The sequence below is a fragment of the Asterias amurensis genome, chromosome 1, assembly GCF_032118995.1.
Source record: "Asterias amurensis chromosome 1, ASM3211899v1".
Taxonomy (NCBI): Eukaryota; Metazoa; Echinodermata; class Asteroidea; order Forcipulatida; family Asteriidae; genus Asterias; species Asterias amurensis.
This window is the reverse complement of record NC_092648.1, coordinates 27,651,199-27,673,358: the sequence shown is the minus strand read 5'-3', so window position 1 is coordinate 27,673,358 and position 22,160 is coordinate 27,651,199. Positions and strand designations below refer to the sequence as shown.

At 38.6% G+C, this 22,160-nt stretch overlaps 2 protein-coding genes across 3 annotated transcripts; one reads left to right on the top strand and one right to left on the bottom strand.

Moving 5' to 3' along the window:
- Positions 1-592: 592 nt before the first annotated feature.
- On the bottom strand, positions 593-21,028 carry LOC139935298 (epoxide hydrolase 4-like). Of its 2 annotated transcripts, none has more exons than XM_071929833.1 (7): positions 20,861-21,028; positions 11,680-11,907; positions 10,079-10,203; positions 8,480-8,562; positions 6,548-6,749; positions 4,670-4,836; positions 593-2,573 (listed from the first exon to the last, which is right to left on the bottom strand). In XM_071929833.1, the coding sequence occupies exons 2-7, from the start codon at positions 11,884-11,886 to the stop codon at positions 2,317-2,319; spliced, it is 1,041 nt and encodes a 346-aa protein (XP_071785934.1). In that variant the 5' UTR covers positions 11,887-11,907; positions 20,861-21,028; the 3' UTR covers positions 593-2,316. The 2 variants fall into 2 exon arrangements, with proteins under 2 accessions (XP_071785934.1, XP_071785927.1); XM_071929826.1 differs by having other exon boundaries at positions 11,680-11,912; positions 20,861-21,027.
- LOC139940693 (integrase/recombinase xerD homolog) lies at positions 15,073-19,676 on the top strand. The gene is made up of 2 exons (XM_071937059.1): positions 15,073-15,627; positions 18,536-19,676. The coding sequence occupies exons 1-2, from the start codon at positions 15,366-15,368 to the stop codon at positions 19,525-19,527; spliced, it is 1,254 nt and encodes a 417-aa protein (XP_071793160.1). The 5' UTR covers positions 15,073-15,365; the 3' UTR covers positions 19,528-19,676.
- Positions 21,029-22,160: the final 1,132 nt, after the last annotated feature.

Below are 22,160 nucleotides of genomic sequence, written 5' to 3'. Positions count from 1 at the left end.
CTAAATCTGAGACTAGGGAATAATGTTCTCACATAAAAAATGTCATTGGCTTAGCCGTTACTTACTTACTAATTCATCTATGTTTTCTAATTCGTATTGTTTGTTTAATTATGGGTCCCTTTGTTTGCCCCGCATACATGTTCTGCTCCAGCGTTATAAATACCTTGCCAAAACCATGGTTAAACCTTCATATAGTAATCTACCGTAACAGTAAGTATTTATTCATTCGTCTATTTAGCGCTGTTATCCTGTTTTGTTTTGTATTGTTGTGACAGGCACATCAACCACAAGCCTCGGCTTTTAGGATGACACCTCCATGTTAACTCGGAAATAAATGTTATACTGATTGATTGATTGAGTGATTGATTGATTGATTGATTGAGAAGGGAGAAGGAAGTGGACACATATATTTTAGGGAATTTCGGTAAACTAAAATCCCAGTCATATGTTATTTCCAGAAACAAAAAACTCCCCGTTTTTCCCAAACAATAAGTTTAGACACACCACTGATAATTATTAGAACATTCTTCGGTAAAACAAACAACAAATAAAAAAATTATTAAACAAAAGAAGGACTTTAGAGGCGCATTAGTTTTTTGAGAGCTTGCTTTTCAATAAAATTTATTAGACAAATCATATTTGCTGTTAAACAGCTTTTTTTTAGTATTGGCACTACATACTTTCTATCTCACACAAGTAAACCACGTACTGAAATTTCAATTTGATAATTATAATTAATATCATGTTAAAGATGCTATGTCAGATTTTTGGCCGATTTGACCCCAACATTTTTATTTAAAATTCAATAGGTATTTTGATGGGGGTCGAGAAAGTTACAAGCTTTCATTTGAGCCATTGATCCCGACAATATATCACGTGACCAATTCTTAGGTGTTTTATAAGAAACGTTTTAAATTTTTGTCATGGTTCCTGACCATTAAAAGTAAAAGTTAAACTTTTTTTCGTTAGAGCGGGTGATACTCTTTGAAACACCATTCACTAAAAAAAATCTATTGTTTAATGTTTGGGGCCAAAAATCTGACATAGCATCTTTAATAAAATATTTATATAAGGAAATCCAAGTACTGGTAATCATTTGGTTCAAATAATGTGAAGAGGAATACAAAAATATTGAAAAAACACTTTTAGTTATATTATTGTCTCTCGTCTCAGTACTTTTTCAAGTACAATTTATTGTTAAATTTTCTTTTAAGATCTTTTAAAGCTGCAAGTGGCATTTAGACAAAGCAATAACAGCCTCGACACAATTTACAAATGAATCTAGCAAGAGAATCATCAGTACAAAACTTACATAGCGCCCTCTCTTGACCTATAATGTTGAACTTGTTGTTTTAGCTTGCAGGTTTTCCAGGAAATTTCTGGCAAAAATGTGGTAAACGTCACAATTTTTCTAAATTGCAAGAAATTGAAAGCTCCTTAAAACAAGCATTCAATTTCATTTACAGGCACTGGACACTATTTGTAATTGCTCAAAATAATCGTTAGCCTAAAAAACTTACTTGGTAAACGAGCAGTGGAGAGCTGTTGATGGGCATTGTAAATGTAAAACAACATTGTTGAGAAAACTATTTGGCCAGATTTTTGCAAACAAAAAACAATAATTCACCCCAAATATCAAACAAAAGCATCTTCATAAAAGAGACAAATTCATTACCATCCGGCCAAAAATACATTGCCTGATCATGACCACGTTTCACACATTCAAATCCATCAGAAAACAAGCTGCCATCACAAGAAAGATACATTGCGCATTTATTTTTGTGTGTGGCATTTGTTGATTGAGGGGGTTCAGATGAATAGTAGGTTGTTTCTATGGTGGGTCGAACTTGTCTATTCTAAGGGGCAGGGAAATAAGATATTATTTATTTACTTATTTATTTCCTCAAAAACCTCCAATATGTTTAAGGGAAATAAACACATAAACAAAGAAACAGGATAACCCCGACACTCTTGAACGACCCCCAGACCATATTGAAGAAAGAAAAAAAGAAAAAGCAAAAATAGATTGTCAGATTATGTAATCTCTTCTGTAAATTCTGTATTTATCTTTCCATTTTTAGTCTGGGAAATAGCCCCTGATTAAGTCTGTACTAAGTTTGATAACAGTACGGCAACATTTTATCAATAACAAAGAATTTCCTGCAACCATCTTATGGTGCATGCAAATACCATTCTACCCATCATATATTTTACCTTCCGATTTCATCAATATAAAGATTATTATGCACCATTTAATAAAAATCTACAATTCAACTCAGACCCTGGGTAGCTCCAGCCATCACTTTTACTTCATCCTTAATTCACACCCAGGAAATCCCTCATGTGACCGTTGACGACAGCCGGGGAGTCCTGCTGGACCCAGTGGCTGGCTCCAGGAACAATCATCACTTTCAGGTCACTCACGTACTTATCGGTACCTTCCAAGAGCTTAACCTTGAGAGCCCCGTCCTGGTCCCCCCATACGATGAGTGTCGGTGTAGTAATGGTGGACCTGATCTTCGATGGGTACCTCAGAGCAGCTCGGTAGTAGTTGATCATTCCTGTCAGGTTACCTTTGTGACAACAAGTTTTACAACTCAATCAGTTATTTGCTTTCTTTCAAAGGGAATGCAAGTACAGGCCTTGAAATAACCCACATCACCAACAGAAATTGACATGGTGTCCTGTGGTTTTGCTGTGGTGCCCTTTAAAAAGTTCCAATACAAATTTTAATTTGTTTCCCCATAGCATGCCCCTTACCAAAGGAAAGAAAATTGCTTTGCCCCTTCAAGAACGAAGTTCAAGGCCTGTAAGTAGGATTTGAAACGTTTGCATGGTGAGAGTATAATCAGGTGAGGTTTGCGATAGCACCGTGTGTAAATCGCAGAACCAACACAACTCAAAAGAGATTTACACATGGGGCTACCGCATACCGCTCCTGAAAGGGATTGTACATCATTAGACTTTTCGTGAAAAATCCGTTGTTCTCAGAATCATAAACATAATGACACGTGCATTATTTGGTTAAAAAATGTGAAGAGGAATAAACAAATAATGAAATAATAGTATTAGTTTATCTTCTTTCTCAGGTCCACATGTAGCATTAAAACACACCAATAATGCAAGACGCACATTGTGACTAAACAGAAAAGAATCGTAATAGAAACAATTTGGGGTCACTTAGAGAACTACAGTACTCGCTAGAAAGCTAAAACCAGTCGAACAACGTGCTGAATTGTCCGGCTACGTCAGTGTCACCCGGAAAACTGAACACGGCGGAAGACTGAAACTGCCACACCAGCACGCCAGGGCCTAAATTTCATAAAGCTGTTAAGCAGAAAATACTGCTAAGCTAAGTGGGGCACCAGTTGCGACTATGTTAACTTTATGGAGTTTTGGCTGGTAACCAATTTTTCTGTGCTTAGCAAAAATAAATTGCTTACAGGTTTTATGAAACCGGGCCCTGATCAATGTTTTCTTTCGCTGCTAACAATTACAAATCCCGTCTATAAATGGGAAGTCATACTTTTCAGCATGAAATTCTGATTTAGTGTGACAGGTGGAAAAGAATGGTATTGTGCAGTCTGTGTAGTGTAGTGAAATAAAGAACACACAGGATAGCAGTTGGCTTTCAGCATGTAAACTCAGCATCCAATATGGCGTAAAACCCACATACCACCAATCTAGCAAGTATAACAATTGAGGGTGTACTTAAACAAAACCAAGAACACAACCGTATGCCATCAGTATCCAAGGCTGCGTCAGAATTAAATGACTTTGGCTATGACTGTTGGCTGCAGTGACAACATTGATAAATAGGACTTTTTACCACTCCGGTTATAGCAACAACCAAAGCTATGAAATATCAAGTTCCACAAATATGTGCCTTTAACCTTTTGGTTTGTGTGAAACTGTGTCAATGAATGAAAGGGTTTGATATGCAGGTACCAGCTACCTTAACGGATGTGGGTTCTTTTTGTAACACAAAACACAATTTCCTCAGACTTACTCAGTTTTATGATGGTAGAAAGCTTCCCTTAGTCTTTTCTCAAAAACTACAGCACCTCAGCAAGTAATATTTTGAGAGAAGCTTTCTACTACCATTACCTCCAAACTGTTCAGTTTAGGGTCTGTCTGTGGACATTGTGTTTTGCGTTACAAAAAGTACCCAGATCCTTAAAGATTGAATTTCTATTCCATCAATTTGTTTCTTACAAAACACAAAACACAATGTCCACAGACTTACCCAGTTTGAAGATAATGATGGTAGAAAGCTTCTCTTAGTCTTTTCTCAAAAACTACAGCACCTCAGCAAGTAATATTTTGAGAGAAGCTTTCTACTACCATTACCTCCAAACTGTTCAGTTTAGGGTCTGTCTGTGGACATTGTGTTTTGCGTTACAAAAAGTACCCAGGTCCTTATGATTGAATATTGATCTAGCAACTGTTATTCAAATGTATATTTGGTTTGTGGTAACACCATGTTTATATCAACTTGCTGAGTAGATAATGTACTTTTGAGAGCTTTAACATAATCATTACACTCGGCAAGTACATTTATACACTCGGTGTTACCACAAACCAAATATACATTGATACCCCACTATGCAATGCCTCAAATCCAATATTATTCAATATGGTTTTTGCAAATCTGAGATCTGTTTTTTACCTTTGTGACTAGCGGAATACTTGAATGCCTCGATGTCGTCAGCAGTCATATTCTCTCTGTTTTTAAGGCCCATTTCTCCCGACAAGAAAGCTCCCGTTATTATTCCATAATCTTCTATCTTGCAATTTAACTCTGGCAAGAAAGGTAGCTGGAAGAAGAAAATGTACCTGAAAAAAACAAAAACAAAAAAAACATAATTATCTTGCTTATCAGAAACACAAATGAGACACTTAAACAAAAACACAAATGAGACATTTTTGCATCCTAAACGTTTCTCATCACCAAACTTACAACAATAAAAAACATTGCAGAATTGGCAACTGTAGTGTATTACAATTTAACACAATCACCCATTATTGTAAAATTTCACAGGAAAGTTTGACAATTATGTTGTATTGAAAACACAAATGCTGGTACTCTTCAAAAATCTGTTGCCAATATAAATTCTTCAGGATTTATTACACAAAGGTTAGAATCAATGTGAAGGCCATTCCACATTTATAATTTAGTTTGATCACTTCTAAAGGCTGGTACATGTACTTTGTGCGTGCCCGAGGGTTGCAGCCACTTTGTTAAAGGGTCTGGGTACTGTTTGTAAGGTATCTTTTAAAAGGTATCTGTTTGTATAACACAACACACATGCCACAGATTTAAATTCAACTTAAAAGATAATGATGGTAGAATAGAAAGCTTCTCTTAAGGTATCTTTGCTGAGGTGCTGTATTTTTTCTATGCGTTTCCTCGACTCTCCTGAAAACATTGCTGTGTGATTTTTAACTTTTGTCTCAAAAACCTTATGACTATTAATAAAACTGTAACTTCTACAGGTAAACTATATTGCATACATCTTTATTTAAAGCGAGTATGGATTCATTTCATGGCAAAAATAAATGATCTACAAGAGGTAAAAGCGTTGTACATGTATGCCATGCAAAGCAACTGATTATTACCCCTTCTCATTGGGCCCCTACATATTTTTCTGAAACAACCATCTCAACTCCTTTGGAGTATGCAAATCCAGCAGCCAAATAAGCACACAGGTTGATCATCATTCACATCAACAATCTCTACCCTTGCAGGTATCCATATGATTTACTGATGAAAAGCATTTAAAGACAGTAGACACTATTGGTAGTTGTCAAAGACTAGCCTTCACAGTTGGTGTATCTCAACATGTGCATACAATTACAAACCTGTGAAAATCGGTCATCGAACTTGCGAGATAATAATGAAAGAAAAAAACACCCATGTCACACGAAGTTGTGTGCGTTTAGATGGTTGATTTCGAGACCTCAAGTTCTAAATCTGAGGTCTCGAAATCAAATTCGTGGAAAATTAATTCTTTCTCGAAAACTATGACACTTCAGCGTGAGCCGTTTCTCACAATGTTTTATACCATCAACCTCTCCCCATAACTCGTCACCAAGAAAGGTTTTATGCTAAAGAATATTTTGAGTAATTACCAATAGTGTCCAGCTGCCTTTAAAAACCATCCTTGGAAGACTCAGCCACCAGGACCCAATTTCATCGAGCTGCTTAACAGCCGATACTGCGCAAGTTACCTTTTTGCATAGCACTGCTCACTGAGTGTAAGCACAGAAAAAGGTTCACTGACCTCGAGTGCTTACTGTTTAAAAATGACCGACATAACATTGATGGTGAAAGCAGAAGCTGGTCACCTAATTTTCTTGCGAACCCTTGTAATAAGCTTACGCTTAAGCAAATTGTTGCTGCAATTAGTTAGTATAAAAATGTGATTACCATTAAAGTGGCCCAGACATGGATTTGATGAGCCAGACCACTCAGCCTGACATACTTGTGGAAACTGATGAGGACTATGAATAATATGGGGCATCACGAAACCAAGAGGACACTTACCAAGAAGCCAGAATCTGTTGCCAATAGCCAGCTAACATGTGATCCATCATGCATCGAGGATGTGGTATATTCATAGTGATCAACTTGTCCACAGTATCAGGATACGAGTCTGCTACTTGCCAGGCTACAGCACCGCCCCAGTCATGGGCAACCAGTATGCACGAACTATAACCCAAACTAGCCACAACGTCATTGATATCAGCTGAAAAAATAAACCCATACAAAATCACTTAGCAACTCCAGCTTCTTTAATAACAATATCAGTAAAATACAATAAAAAAGAGCTGTAGAACATTACTTTGAAGTTATTTTAATACTATCACCAGGGCCCAATTTCCGAGAGCTGCTTAAATGGCAAATACTGCTTACACATTTTCAGCTAAGCAGAATCATTTTATGGAGATGCTTCAGCACGAAAAGGAGCTCAGCACAAAAACAATTAAGCTTACCAGATTAAGGTTACCAGCCTAAACACAACGTCATGTGTACCATTTGTGACTGGTATCCTTCTGCTTGTTTTCTCTTAGCAGAAGTTTATCTTTAGCAATATTTTCTGCTAAGCAGGTCTTTGAAAATTGGTCCCCAGATTCAAGTCGCACAAACTGTACCGGTACATACATGTAAAGCATGGTAGTTGGGTAGGTAACCATTTTCCGGTTAGAATTATTTTGTTTTGTTTAGCTACCTTTTTGTGCTGAAGCTAGCACCATGAAATTGCGCTCAGTAGTCTAAAGGTTAAGACAACTGGTTCGATTCCCACTCAGGTTGCCTGTGGAGTTTTTTCCCTAAAAACTCAGAAGTAATGAGTATTCTTCCTTTGGTTAAAGGAACACGTTGCCTTGGATCGGTCGAGTTGGTCTTTGAAAAGCGTTTTGTGACCATTTGTTATAGAATGCATATGGTTAGAAAGATGATGTAAAAGTAGAACACAATGATCTACACAAATATGCCTCGAAATTGCATGGTTTTCTTTTTACCTCGTCCAATAACACGGTCGGCCATTTATGGGGGTCAAAATTTTGACTCCCATAAATGGCCGACGGCGATAGTTCGCGACGTAAAAAGAAAACCGTGCAATTTTGAGTGATACTTGTGTGGATCATTATATTCTACTTTTAAAACATCTTTCTAAACATATACATTTCATAACAAACGGTTTCAAACGCTTTTTATAGACCAACTCGTCCGATCCAAGGCAACGTGTTCCTTTAACGCACATTGGTAAAAAATTTGTAATTATGGTATTTACCATAACAAATTTGTTATCCTGATTCTAATTCATATCATAAAGAACAACTTAACAGTAATTTATAATATCTGGGTTTTAACCCACACACCAATGTGTGGTATTTTTCTCAGCGCTTCCCCAAATCCTGCAGAGAAAAAAATATATACAGGCTTCTCACAAGTGGGATTGGAACCTATTCCCCTTCATTCTAAAGGAGATTTCTTAACCACTAAAGAAACCGAATGTGACTGGTGGCGGCAGATAGGTTTGAATCCTATTCAACCATCCACTGTAGTCTTTAATGCTAAACAAACTATGCCAGTCTGCAATATGATATCATTTGCTGAAAGCGAACACAGGTATACTGATCTACCAATCTGTTTGTCATGAAACTTGCAAAATGCTACGGCAGATTAAAAATAAAGAACAATTAGCCATTCAGTTTTGGTCTCCTACAAAAACCAGGTGTATGGAGTGATCTGTCATCAAGTTGTGATTGAAATAACTGTTGCGGTATTTAACCTAGGGTTGACTTCACAAAGAGTGAGGAGAAGTCCTAACTTAGGACTAGTCCTAGGAGATATTAAAAACGTACGGCTAGTCCTAAGTTAGGACAAGTAACTTGTCCTAACTCTCTGTGTGTAATTCACCCCTGGTTCAGGGGTTAGATTTTTTTATCGATACAAAAATTGTATGATCCTCACCAGCAAGTTTTTTCACAGAGTAGTTGGCGACACCAATGGGAGTGTCGGAAGTTCCATAACCACGCTGATCAATGGCAACAACCCTGTAAAAGAAGAATGGAACCTAGTTATCTTTTCCCTTCAAATACATCTCTATTGATCATTTAATCCTAAAACGGGAGAACAGATGATAATATTAAAACTTGTTTGATTTTGATATGACACAGTCTGTTCTAAAGTTTACTGCAAACACACAATGAAGTGATAACTTCAGGTTCAGGTTTGTGATGCAGTGCAGGTACGAGTGCATGATTGCTGAAATGGATCATAAACAGTGTTGTGGCCACAGTGGGTAGCACCGTGCAGGCCTATACCCACAATGTAAAATCTCTGAGCAAAGTACACGTACATTTCGCCGCCCAGCACAGACTTCCCCAGGATTAATAAAAATGTTGTCCACTGTGCATTTATCTGAGACACAGCTTATGATACCGAGTATCAAATGACACAGAGAAAGAACAGGAGAACACCAGTCAAAAGGCCTTTCAACTTATTGCATGGCCCCATACAATGAAAAGGTTGGGAAACCGGCCATCATTACTACCTGAAGCTTGCACTTCAGCAATGATGGCCCTATTAAACATTAAAGTAATTTTGTTGAACTGCTCGCCCTTGCTCAACTAAAAACAGGTACTTGATCAAATTTGATTTTTTTGAAGGGAATGCTATTTAATCTTGTTTATAATGTGTTTGTTTACCATATTTGCACTTTTCTAAATTTTTTGTATTTATCGATTCAAAAATCAGGCCCCATTCCCCAACCTTAAGGCTTTGAAAAACTAAAAACACTTTTGCCGTTGACGGCGTACGTCAAAATGACAATACTTTGATATCATGTGTGTGAGTTTGCTTTGTTATACCTCTATGCTGCAACAAAGCGGCTGATACAAATGGGAGCTCCCACTTATGACATACATGAGCGATGACGTAAAAGAACTTTTCGGGAATCTTTTAGAAAAGCACTGGATAAGGGTATTAAAATTGTTTTGTTTTTTTCACAATTAAAATCTATTTATACAGTCATATGACTCGATTTCCTTATTGATTGAAAACATTTCAAATGAAATTCAGCAAAGTTCAAGTTCGCTCAAGTTCGCTCAAGTTCCTGTTTAACAAAATTTTGATTGAGAGCCCACCACTAAAATTGGTCTAGCTACAGCCCTGATCACCACAAATTAAAAACTAGAGGTTATAAAAAAAAACTTACTTGGTGCGTTCGATTAGCTTCCCTGTGTCGACCCTGCCGTGCTCATTTGGGTGAGCTCCTGACAAAAGCTAATTGAATGATGTCATGCACCGCGGGCCAGCCCCAAGTGACCCGTTCTACAAGAAGGACACTTGGGGCTGACCCAGGTGAGCCCCTGGAATGACGCCAAAGCTATTTGAAAGTACCGGGGGCAGACCGAGGTTGACCCGGGGAAGCTAATCGAATGCACCCATAATCTTTTCTGGTGGTTTGTATCTTTAAAGAAAGTTTAAAGATGAAGAAAGTTCTATGAAAAAAAAAAAACTGAAAAAAAAAAACAGGAACAAAATCAAAGCTCAAGAACCGACGTTTACCTGTAGTCTTTCTTAAACTCAATCATCTGAAACCTCCAAGAGTACCAACACTCTGGGAAACCATGTACCATCAGCATCAATGGTTTATCTTCATCACCTATGGCAACATAGTGTAGACGCACATCCTATCAGTAAAACAAAAATCATTTAAAAAATAATAAAATGACAGTGTGGAACTACAAAAAACAGCAAAACACTAATGGCCTCAGGTTTTGCCCCTACTAAAAATGACAAGAGCTGACACGTAACAAAAGCAGTCAAGTAAAAAGATGTGAACAAAGATTGGCAGAATACAGGACTTCATAAAAAGCACCTGGGATTTTTTTTTTTTATAGATAACAGTTATTCTAACTTTTGGGAAGTAACCTCAACACTAAACAAGTCCCTTGGTAAATTTGTTCTCCTCAATTTGCACAAACACTCCTTTTTTATAACACAAATGGAAAGTCTCCTGACGATGACTAGAGCAAGCTCGTCAAAACGTTGAGATCTCAACCAAATCAGAACTGATTCCGCGGCAGTACAGTTAATTACGATCCTATGAGCTAAAGTAGTAGTCCAAGTCTATTTTCTATACCATCCGCCCTGGTAATAGTTAAAAGCAGGACAATTCTTTTCAGAACTTAGAAGTCTCCCGAACCCCCGATTATCTACTCCGCGGCAGTAGAATATAGCAAGACAGTTCACTAAGAACAAACTCTACCTGGCAAGTAGATACACACATGGTGTTACCGCAAACCAAATATACACAAATGGAAAGCTTTTTGGGACGCTAGGTGGCAGCAGACTTACCAACTGAACACATTGTTTTTCAGGGTTCGAGTTTGGGGGAAAAATCCACAAGCACAGGGTTTGTTGCTCGACATGTTAATTTAACTGGTCCAAAAATGTTCTGGTCTAACAATTTAACACGCATACTTAATGTTCTCCAGGGTTCGAATTTGGGGGAAAAAATCCACAAGCACAGTGTTTGTTGCTCGAAATGTTAACTGGTCCAAAAAAGGTTCTGGTCTAACAATTTAACACGCATTCTTACTCCAGGGTTCGAATTTGGGGGGGAAATCCACAGTGCGGTTTGTTGCTCGAAATGTTCACTGGTCCAAAAATGTTCTGGTCTAACATTTTAACACGCATACTGTTTCTATTTGAAGCAAGCACCAAGATAAATTCGTCTTACAAGACTGCTGAACTTGTCCAGTCATGAGCTTACAGGCCCGATATTAAAGAGAATTGGTTTCAGTGTTAATTCGAGCCCTGCAAGGAAGTGTGCACATGCTCAGGATTGTGTGAACAATTAAAAATTGCCTCGTGTGCTGCCACCTTCTAGGGTCCCAACTCCAAAAGTCCCCATTGACAGATGAGGTTGGTTAATAAAAAATAATAATAAAACATTTAAGCAAATGAAAAAAAAAAAGTATGAAAAAAAAAAAAATAAAAAAAAAACATTTCTGATTATGAGCTTCATAGTAGCAGCCCTATGATTAAATGCAACTTTTGGGTGAATTTACTATTATACAAAAATGTAGTTGAGTTTTGGGCCAAACATTCTTCAGAAGAGATTTCAGTTTCTCTAATGTGGCATTGTCGGAGGTTAAACGAACCTTAAGTCTTAAGAATCCATGCGTTCCAAGTTCTGGGTTTTGCATACATTCTGGCATTTTCTCTCGATCATGCCAGGCAAATACTGCCTTTGGTCCTTTCTTGATGGTTTTGACGAGGATACCAAAACTGACCATGAGAGCCCCAAAGAGGGCATAGGTCAACGTAAACAACGCTTGAACAATAACAGCAAAAAGTCCACGTGCCATTATGTTTGTTCAGGTTATTCACTGCTCTGGAAATAATGTAGGAAGAAAAATTAAAACATGGCATGAACAATGTGTCACCTTAAAGATGCTAGTTGTACAGAAAGAGTTTATAATAGAAGTAACATTTTAAAGGCAGTGGACACTATTGGCAATTACTCAAAATAATTATTAGCATAAAATCTTACTTAGTAATGAGTAATGGGGAGCTGTTGATAGTATGAAACATTGTGAGAAACGGCTCCCTCTAATGTAACGTAGTTTTCAATAAAGAAGTTATTTTCCACAAATTTGATTTCAAGACCTCAGAATTAGATTTTGAGGTCTCGAAATCAAGCATCTAAAAGCACACAACTTCATATGACAAGGGTGTTTTTTCTTTTGTTATTATGTTGCAACTTTGACCACCAATTGAGCTCAAATTTTCAAATGTTTGTAGCGGGTTTTATGCATATGTTGAGATACACCAAGTGAGAAGACTGGTCTTTGACAACTATATCTTAAATATATGTGAATAGTTCTCTAAAATCGACATACCAACCATTTCCTTCATCCATGGACTGTGAGTACAATAATTAAAGAGACACAAAAAAGGTTTTGGAAATTTAACTTCCCAAAATATTTTTTTTTAATTAAAGCCATTGGACCCTTTCGGTAAACAGTATTGTCCAAGGCCCACACTTCATGTATCACAACTTCTATATCAAATGACAAACCTGTGAAAATTTGGGCTTAATCGGTCATCGGAGTCGGGAGAAAATAACGGGAAAACCCACCCTTGTGTCCGTGCATTTTGCCGTGTCATGACATGTGACTAAAATAAAATCCGTAATTCTCATTAACGAGAATTGATATTGTTTTACTGTTTTCTCAAAAAGTAAAGCATTTCATGGAAAAATATTTCAAGAGAAGTATTTCACCACTACCTTCTGTAAACCCTGTAAGTTATTTGTTTGTTTGATTTATCTGTTATTAATAAGAACCTTGGACGGTTTCAAGTCTATGATTGGTCAAAACGCAGTCACAACACATGGGGGAGTGTTAACAGTATAAAGACCGGCTTTGGAAAACAGTGAATAAGTGGCCACTAAATCAGCATACATTGTGTAAACATTGCGCCTTGCACTGTATCGCACGCTTATTTTTATCCCTGTTAGTTTCATTGCAACTTCGCGCACTTACGCATACGCGCGCTAAAAATGTATCATTTTTGAGTGCGCGCATGTAACATGTTCGCGCGTTTAAACTAACGTCGAGCTCATGCGCGCGTTTTAATGCACAAGGAACAGCTATCGTCCAATCATTTGCCTCCTTTGACCCCAGTGAAGGTGCTGAACAGATCATTATTTAAGAGTCACTGGTCTCAAAGATCAGTAATGTGATTAACGCACAAAACAGATGGGAACCACCAAAAGCTCAAATATGGCCCCTGAACATGTCTGGAAGTAACGAACCTCGCCTCCGGCTGGGTCCGTTAACAGCGCCAGCCACCAACCCGGTCATTACCATGCAGTGAAGACCGGGTACGAACACTGTACTTCCCTAATTAAAGACACTGGACACTAATGGCTCGGTCCGTTAACAGCGCCAGCTACCAACCCGGTCATTACCACGCAGTGAAGACCGGGTACTCGCACTGTTATTCCCTAATTAAAGACACTGGACACTAATGGTAGTTGTCAAAGATCAGTCTTCTTACTTGGTGTATCTCAACATGCACAAAATAACAAATCTGTGAAAAGTTGAGCTCAATTGGTCGTTGAAGTTATGAAAGAAAAAACACACTGGTCACACAAAGTTTAGTGCTTTCAGATGCCTAATTTGTCCAGCTCCCGTATGAGATGAGGAAATAATATAAATTATAAATTTTGGGATTTTCTTTGATGGTACAGTACTACTGTACCATAAAAGAAAATCCCGAATACTGTGCCATCAAAGAAAATCTCGAAATTTATAACCCATTACTTTACAACCCAGCTTACAAAACATGTAGGCCCTAACACACACATAACGTCCTGTGTGTTACAGACAATGTTACGTATGTTATTTATACAAGTTTCCTGACCTTAGTTTTAATGCATAAACTATCCAAAAAGTGGTTCTTTTTATTGCTTACACTTGTTCAACAATTGTTGGGTCACACAAGTCCATCAATAATTACAAACAGTTTTTCAATGCAATCTTTTACTTGAAAAGGTAGATCCTTCAGAAGCAGAATACTGTAGTCTGCTTCTGAAGGATCTACCTTTTGAAATAAAAGATTGCATTGAAAAACTGTTTGTAATTATTGATGGAAAAACTTTTTGTATTTCTTAGTTGTGTGTGTTTACAGTAGCAGACTGCTGTGGTCTGCTTCTGAAGGATCTACCTTTTCAAATAAAAGATTGCATTGAAAAACTGTTTTTAATTATTGATGGAAAAACTTTTTGTATTTTTTAGTTACGTGTGCTTACAGTACACTGGCAATTCAAACCATTCATCGACCCATTTAAAAATGAATACTTGCTTCTTTACTGAAATTTAATTGCCAGTAATAAACCAAAAAATTTGTTTACAAAGCAAACATGATGTACAACATTTGAAAGTGCTCAAGACAAAAATAACCCTTTTTCCATTTATTTATATGTGTAAAAATTTGGGAATAACAGTTATCGGACCCGGTCTTCACTGCGTGGTAATGACCTTGGTGGGTGTCTGGCGCTGTTAATGGACCTCGCCGATACCTTTTTTTAGCGAATTAAAGGGCTAAAATTGTCCAAATTTTGTGACTTTTCTCTCAGCGATACTTCCAGACATGTTCAGGGGCCATATTTGTTAATTTTCTTTTCGTTATTGCACGACAGGTGCAGCACGCTCGTTAGAGCGTGCCATGATTACGTAAGGTTTCCTTTCACATTCTCCCTTAAAACGGGGCGTTTTCAGCTTAGCAATCACTCTCGGTAGAGCAACTTACCTCGCTACACACTCAATCGTCCGTTCTCTATGCTCTAATCTTATAATACCGTACACAACAAATTAGAAGATGAATCCTGAGGCTTCGAATGAAGACATACTTTTGGCAATCCAAACCATGTCAAGCAGTATAGACACCAAAGTGGAGTCTGCAATCAAGAAACAACGGACATCAGCTGAAATTGAGTATGAATTTAAGAGCATCGGAAACAAAGACCAGTTTCGACATACTGAAAAACTCAATGCTCCGGTAGAATCGGCCATTGCATCAATAAAAGTTGGAGACCTTAACTCCGGATTGGGTCTACTTAGTTCAGTTATAGAGCTGAATAAACAACGCCAGAAGCTTATCAAGGTTGCAGATAGATCTACACAAGGCTGGGCAACCGTTAAAGAATACATCACGGACGAGTTGGCAGATGACTCCGGAGACGAAAAAAGACTGAAAAAGGCCGAAAAGTCTGCTGCATCCAAAAAGGCCGAGCTCAAGAAATCTAAGGTGAAGCCCACTCGTCCTTCCCAGTTCAGCCATGGAGCCCCATCTCGTGCTCCTTATTCTTTTCGTCCTTTCGCCCCCAGTCATTTCAGCAGCCCATACCGACCAGAGAGTCGCACCTGCTTCCAGTGCGGCATTACTGGACACGTCCGGACCAGTTGCCCTTCCCTACGTGCACTACGACAACCACGAAGACTGCAAACTCCAGCCACCGGACTCTCAGACACATCCGGCCATTAGAAACTGGGAATCGGCTGAAGGCGATTTACCCGGTCACATGCCCACAGGCGTAAAAGGTAAACTTAAACCTTGTATTTCATTCTGGAGAAATGTTCTCAAAGCAAGCCCCTTTGTATTAGATGTTATAGAAACAGGTTAGAAGATTCCGTTTTATTTAGAACCACCACCCATTGTTTTGAAAAACAATAAGTCCAGCCTAAACCACGCCCAGTTTGTTGAGACCGCCATTTCCGAATTGATCACAAAAAGATGCATTGTAGAATTAGACTCGCCGCCATATTGCTGTAACCCTTTAACCGTTGCAGAAGGTAAAAAGCTGCGCTTGGTTTTAGATTTGCGGCATCCGAACCATTTCATTTGGAAATCAAAGTTCAAGTACGAAGACCTCGCCCATATCGCTCCAGCACTTGACAGTAACCAGGTGTATTTTTCTTTCGACCTTGAATCTGGATATCACCATGTAGAAATATTTCCGCCACATCAAAAATACTTGGGTTTTTCCTGGCATCATTGCGATAACCATGTTAGATATTACATGTTTACTGCCCTTCCATTTGGATTAAGCAGCGCATGCCACCTTTTTACTAAGCTAACAAGGCCGCTAGTGTATTTTTGGCGCTCTCAGGGTATTATTTCTTTCATGTACATTGACGACGGTCTTATAATTTCATCAGACCATGCTTCAGCGCAAAGTAGCAAAAATATAGTGCGAAATACCATCAACAATAGCGGCTTTGTTCCTAGTAAAACAAAATGCATATGGGAACCCACCGAAGAAATACAATACTTGGGTCTCATCATTGATTCCAGGAATTTGCTGTTTCGCATACCACAGAAGAAACTGTACAAACTTCTGTCAACGATCTCTGCAATTTTTACGGCACACAAAGCCAACAATTGTGTACCAGTTAAACAGCTGGCATGTTTCACGGGTCAAGTGATCTCGATGTCCCTAGCATTGGGCCCCATTGCTAGATTAATGACTCGTGACTCATATAGATCAATCGAATCAAGTGATTCCTGGAATCAATCGATAAAGTTACGCAACGACACTGTAGCTGAACTCGAATTCTGGGCCCAAAACATCGTTTCTCTTAACGGCTTTTCCATCAGACTCAGGCTTGTCCCATCTATGACCATTTATTCAGATGCCAGTGATGTAGGTTACGGCGGATATGTTGAAAACCAACCAAATCTCAAGATTCAAGGAAACTGGTCACAATCAGAAAAACGTAAAAGCTCAACTTGGCGCGAACTAGCAGCGGTCCTTAACTTACTCTTAGAACTTCAACACGTGGTTTCCCACAAAACTATCAAATGGTGTACTGACAATTCAAACGTGCCAAAGATAATCACGCGTGGTAGTGTCAAACCCGATCTACATAACATTGCATTGTCAATATATACTTTGTCTAAGAAACACGATTTCATCCTAATTCCTGAGTGGTTACCTAGAAATGAGAACAAACTCGCTGATAAGATAAGCAAATTTAAAGATTTTGATGATTGGGCAATTGATTCTGTGTCATTCAATCTCATAGACAATCTTTGGGGACCCCACTCAATAGATCGCTTTGCCTCACCTCACAACGCAAAACTCCCCAGGTTCAACGCTAGATTTTGGTGCAAAGCGGTATGCGGCGTAGATGCCTTTTGCCAAAGCTGGACATCTGAAAACAACTATTTCTGTCCCCCCGTGTCCCTTATTATACAAGTCATTAAACGCATTGTTGCGGTCAAAGCAACAGGCACTCTAGTAATCCCAAAATGGACAACATCAGCATTTTGGCCCTTCGTCTGCCCAGACGGCATACACCTAGACTATTCAATTGTAGATTGGAAAGTATTGCAAACGTCATTCAGCCCTTCATCATTGGGTAAGAGCACAGTTTTCCGAAATAATCCCAATTTTTCATGCTTAGCTTTGAGATACGATTTTTCACAATCGTTCAGATCTTCGAACATGGGGTTTTGTCTTTCTCCTCTCGGCATCTGCCCTGAATGTGCCGTTCACGCATAAAAAAACTTATATTTTCTTATAAACAGTCGGTCAAAAATTGTTGACGAAGCGACGATTGCGTATGATTGAAAGATATGATTGTATATAACAATGCAGTTGATTGCAATTGGGCTAATTGTAGCCGATGCCGATTTGTGTGCATCACCGTAATGGATGGTTTTTTATAACCAGTATGGGAATCACCTTCGATTTTTCCTCAGATGATATTATTGCATGCATGCCTTTTTGCTTTACCCTTTCTTTGGCGTTCTCTAAATACTATGCGAGGCGAGCAGCTCCGCCATTACAATGTTCACCAAAACATTACGTTTGTGTTGTTTTTCTTTGCCTATTCTTTAACTTTACATGAGGTAAATTTAGAAAAGAAAATAATTTTCTAACGTAAGAATGGAGTAAGAAAGTTAATTTTCTTTTCGTTATTGCACGACAGGTGCAGCACGCTCGTTAGAGCGTGCCATGATTACGTAAGGTTTCCTTTCACATTCTCCCTTAAAACGGGGCGTTTTCAGCTTAGCAATCACTCTCGGTAGAGCAACTTACCTCGCTTCCCACCGCAACCCGCCCTATCAAAAAAAAAAAAAAAAAAAAAAAAAAAAAATGCTCGGAGAAAGGATAGCGCGACCTACGTCCAACATCCTGGTCGCGTCCACGGTTCCTCCACAAGTTGGGGGTTTTACGTGGCCACTGAGCGCTGATAACTCAGCCTGGTGTTGGACGCCGAGCTTTTGTTGCACGTTTTTCAGTAGCAACACCAAATTAAGTGCATATTACACGCACTTGCTTCTATATATTCTGAAACGACAGATAATTTTCCTTATCTGAATTTTTGCAGACCGGCTAATTTAGCCATGAATTAGCAATTATTGCATATACATATATATAGCTTTTAGGCTATGGTACGGAGCACAACTTTTGCTGCTCTCTTTTTACTTTGTCTGTTTCAGATAGATGGTTGGCACTCTCTCATTCAGCAACTGACCCGGAACTAAAGCAACTTGCCCTTGGAGCCCTACCAAAACTATTAATGTCATCAAGAGCACACTCAACAACGATAAAATACAGCAATAGTTGGAAACGATGGGAATCATGGGCTTCATCCAAGACCGGCGTCAAATCATTTCCCGTCAACCCAACAGATTTCGCCCTATATTTGTCTTCATTTTATTCATCCGGTCATAAAACGGCAGCAGATTCTGCAGCAGCTGCTGTTGCCTGGGCACATAGCTTGGCTGGATTACCGTCACCTACAAACGATCCATTGGTCAAAACAACCATACAAGGCTACAAGAGACTCACAGCCTCTACCCCAAATCGGAAGGAACCGGTAACACCTGAAATCTTGGCAAAACTTTATAATGCTCACGGTCAACCTAGTGCAGCATTAGGCGATTTACGCATCCTATTCGTATGCTTTGTCTGTTACGCAGGTTTCCTTCGTTTCAACGACATCAGTAATGTAAGACGAACGGACTGTAGTATACTCAGTGACAGTCTCGTCATACATTTATGCAAGTCAAAAACTGATCAATACCGCCAGGGCAATAATATAACAATTGCAAGAACATTTCAGCCAACCTGTCCAGTTGTAATCACAGAACGATATTTCCAAGCAATGGGCGATCCTGACACTTCTCCTCTACCGGTACTTCGCAGAATGACACGTTCCAAAACCGGTCTCGTTCCTACTACTCATGGGTTAAGCTACACCAGAACCAGAGAGATTGTACTAGAAGCCCTCCGACCATTCGTTCCAGATATTCACAAGTTCGGACTCCATAGCCTGAGGTCAGGCGGTGCATCCGCAGCTTCAAAGGCCCTACTCCCATCTCACTTAATATCCATGCACGGAAGATGGAAAACCGAAAAGGCCAGAAATGCATACATAAAAACTGATCCGCAAACACGTTTGCTCCCCTCATCTGTACTTGGAATTTGAAATTGAATTTAATGAGATTATGTGAATAATTGGCTAGTTAAGCCGACGAGAATAATGATGAAATTTAAATTAAATGAGTTGAATTAAGTATGTGAATGTCATGAATAAATACTATGCGAGGCGAGCAGCTCCGCCATTACAATGTTCACCAAAACATTACGTTTGTGTTGTTTTTCTTTGCCTATTCTTTAACTTTACATGAGGTAAATTTAGAAAAGAAAATAATTTTCTAACGTAAGAATGGAGTAAGAAAGAGCTTTTGATGGTTCCCATCTCTTTCGTGCGTTAATCACATTATTGATCTTTGAGACCAGCGACTCCTTTAAATAATGGTTTGTTCAGCGCCTTCACTGGGGTCATAGGAGGCAAATGATTGGACAATAGCTGTTCTTTGTTCATTAAAATGCGCGCATTAGCTCAGCGTCCATGTAGCATGTCGCTGTAAACAAGACCATATAAAATATGGACAAATGAGTTTATATAGCGCACCTGTTGCACTCAAAATTGATACATTTTCAGTGCGCGTATGCGCGTACGCGCAAGTGCGTGTAGTTGCACTGAAACTAACATGGATAAGCCTCGATAGTGCAACGCGCAAGGTTTACACTAATGTATGCTGATTTAGGGGCCACTTATTCGCTATTTTCCAAAGCCGGTCTTTATACCTACCGTTAACACTCCCCATGTGTTGTGACCGTGTTTTGACCAATCAATCCAAGATATTTATTAAATATATAATAATTATTTACTCTCACTCTCAGAACATTCAATTGTACCGTAGTTCGTACATTGAAAAATACTAGATCCAGTAACTGGGGCGCTCTGGGTCTACAAAAATACAATTTTGACAGTTTCCCTCGAAGAAAAGTTTAGCTTAAAAGTCTCTTTGAATCATGTTATTGTAATTTGATTATGTTTGCTATTTAGTATTATAAAAACCAAAGTTTAGGCTGCTTGCACAATTTTTAATGTCCAGGACTAGACCCAGGGATAACTTTCCGTATGGCGCCACCACTTTTTCACTCATTTTTACAAAAAGGGATATATCAATCAGGTAAATTAGATTATTTTATTTCGAATGAAAAAGTGGTGGCGCCACCATACGGAAACTTTTCCAGACCCAGTAACTCTTTTTTTCAAATTTTGACATTATCGGTCGTACCTACGATAATGTCAAAATCCGAAAAAAGGAGTACAGCGCCCCAGTTACTGGGTCTAGTCCAGGACCACTTTCTGTGGAATGGTCCATCAGAGTTATTTCTTTAAAATTCTAGTGTAGTAGGCTAAATGAAAATAGATGCAAATTGCAACGCAATAAAACTTCGACATTTACCTGATTTGCTGCTCACTGCTGCGCAAAGGCAGTCAAGTCATGGAGTTCCAGGAGGTTAATGATTAATGCTGGTATACAATATACTAGATAGTGTAGGCGGTCGTTTGGTGGGACTCGGTATCTTATCACTCAAATCACCCACAAAATAAATGCTTTCCTAAATAATGCAATGTCGAATATCGGTTTGAAACTGGTTTCTGTAAACAAGAACCAGTTACTTGTTTGACATTCAACATTCATTTGTGCATAAATTCGAATACTGATGAGCCCCAAAATGGGTGGGGCACCTGTCACAAAGGTAAACTTTATTGACTTATCTAGTTAAGCTACAGTTTCTGCCAAGCAAAGATGCTTAGCAAGTGTTTGTGTTAGGCTTTATGAAATTTGGCTGCAGGGTACTGTACTTGTTTGTAAGGGTCCAGCAAGGACCACACCCAATGCAATAACCTGGCGAAAATGTGCAAAAATTACTTTAAATATTCTTGTGTTTTTTTTGTAATTGATCAAACCATATTTATAGCAAGGAGCTGCTCCTTGCTTTATGATCAAACTGCTGTACGAAATAGAGGTGACATAAATTTTTTGAAAGATAAATTGGACAATTTTAAAGACACATTTGGCAAAATTGTCGTTAGCAAAAATCGTACTTGGAATGGAAACAAGCAATGGGGCGCTGTTTAAACTAAAGGCTCCCCCTGAAAAAACATGGTTTTTGAGAAAGAGGTAATTTCTCACTCAAATAATAAAAGACTTGAAACCTTAATTTATTTTGCATCTGAAAAACAAAAAAATTGTGAAATTAGCGATGGTGTCTTTCTTTAACATTCTCGTGCAACTTCGATGACCAAATTGAGCCAAAGTTCTCATAAACTTTATGCATATTATGTTGGGGTGTGGGTACTGGTCTTTGACAATAATATTATCAAATGTGTCCTGGGGTCGATTTCTCAAAGGTATTCCTAACTTAGGACTAGTCCTAAGCAATGCTAAGAGATAGGACTGGTCCTAAGTTAGGACCATATATAACTCATCCTAACTGTGGACTGGTCCTATCTCTTAGCATTGCCTTGGACTAGTCCTAAGTTAGGACTACCTTTGTGAAATTCACAGTGCCTATAAGTACAAAAGATCACCTAACATTGCACAGCTAATATCATTAAACAAGTCTTGCTTAAATTGTGGGGTCACAGTGGTTGTATCAATATTACACAGTAAGTGCAAGATTTTTGTAGGTGGCTCATTACACATAAATGGGCCACATCCGAAAACCCACACTGCCACCCCCACCACCACCAGATTG